Below are 1,249 nucleotides of genomic sequence, written 5' to 3' on the forward strand. Positions count from 1 at the left end.
GTGCTGATGCATAGGAATGCTGCATAGGGTTTCCGAAGCTGTAAGTCTTTATGGGACCAGAAAGCCTCATCTTTCTCCTTGGAATGGCTAGTAGATTTGAACTGCTGACCTTTTGGTTAGCAGACCAACTTATACCCCACTACACTCCCAGGGCTCCTTGCCCCTGTTGTAGACCACAGTTAGAGCTGGATGGTCACGCAGACACAGCAAGAAGTACCTTGATGTGCAGATGTTGAGGAGCAGGAAGAACAGGGCAGTGCACCCCAAGGTGATGGACAGGCTCAGCCGTCTCCCCAGGAAGTTGATGCCCAGGATATTCAGAGGATTCACTACAAAGCAAGCACACAGACCATCTCAGAGCCTTGGAAAACAAGAGCATGGATCAGCCGTGGTGTGGGGCCACAATTTCAGAAAGAAGCAGCTGCATCTACACACCAGGAGTGTTCCAGCCAGAATCCAGTCCCGTTCTCCTCACATCTCCTGCAGCACACGTTCCACACATGGCTCAGCATGCCAAGCCCTGTGTGTGTGCGGACGCCGTACGCTCAGGTGTGGGCTCTGTCACGTTTGACTAGTGCCTTGGAGTGAGTGGGTCCTCACTCCTGGTGATCGTGGGCATCACAGTAGAACTGTGCTCCCTAAGATTTTCTACGGCGGTTTGTTTGGTTTTCACCATGAGTAAGTCACCAGGTTTGTTTTCCAAGGTGTCTCTGGCTGGACTTAGACCTCCAATCTCTTGGTCAGCAGCTGAGCATGTGCACACCACCCAGGGACACCACGAGTTCATTTAAATATCAACTTGATAGGCCTGTGTTTGATGCTGTCCTTCATTAATGTCAAGGTGCCACGGATTTGTTAAAACATAACATTGTACTGTATTTTTGGTGATGTTTTGGTGTTGCTGTTTTTAATTTTTATTTAAATGTTTTATTGTGAATTATGTGATAGTTTACATGGGAGAACATTAGTTTTACATTCATCCTACGTATATCGTTTCATTGCCATGGTTACAATCCCCTCCTATGCATCATCAACCAACCAAAGGATATATACTGAAAGCCTCTGTCTCTGGATCTAAAGTCTCCAGCTGCTCCATCTCTCCACGTCATCATCTCTGCCTCCATCTCTGGCATCACTGCGTCTCTAGGTAGGGTCCCGCTCTCTGCTCTTCTCCCTTGATGGTCCCAGGGACCTCCGCTCCTAGACTGCAAAATCAATCACTCCCCTCTTTTTGCTACAAAACATCTAC

The 1,249-nt window shown here is 48.0% G+C and overlaps 1 protein-coding gene across 1 annotated transcript in view; it reads right to left on the bottom strand.

Annotated features, from left to right (window-relative positions):
• The window catches only part of SVOPL (SVOP-like), a 54,001-nt gene that overhangs the window by 8,332 nt on the left and 44,420 nt on the right, over positions 1-1,249 (bottom strand). The window contains exon 11 of the mRNA XM_006861239.1: positions 218-329. Coding sequence (XP_006861301.1) covers positions 218-329 — 112 coding nt within the window. The remainder of the gene's footprint in view (positions 1-217; positions 330-1,249) is intronic.

The sequence above is a fragment of the Chrysochloris asiatica genome, unplaced genomic scaffold (genome assembly GCF_000296735.1).
Source record: "Chrysochloris asiatica unplaced genomic scaffold, ChrAsi1.0 scaffold00041, whole genome shotgun sequence".
NCBI classification, from domain to species: domain Eukaryota; kingdom Metazoa; phylum Chordata; class Mammalia; order Afrosoricida; family Chrysochloridae; genus Chrysochloris; species Chrysochloris asiatica.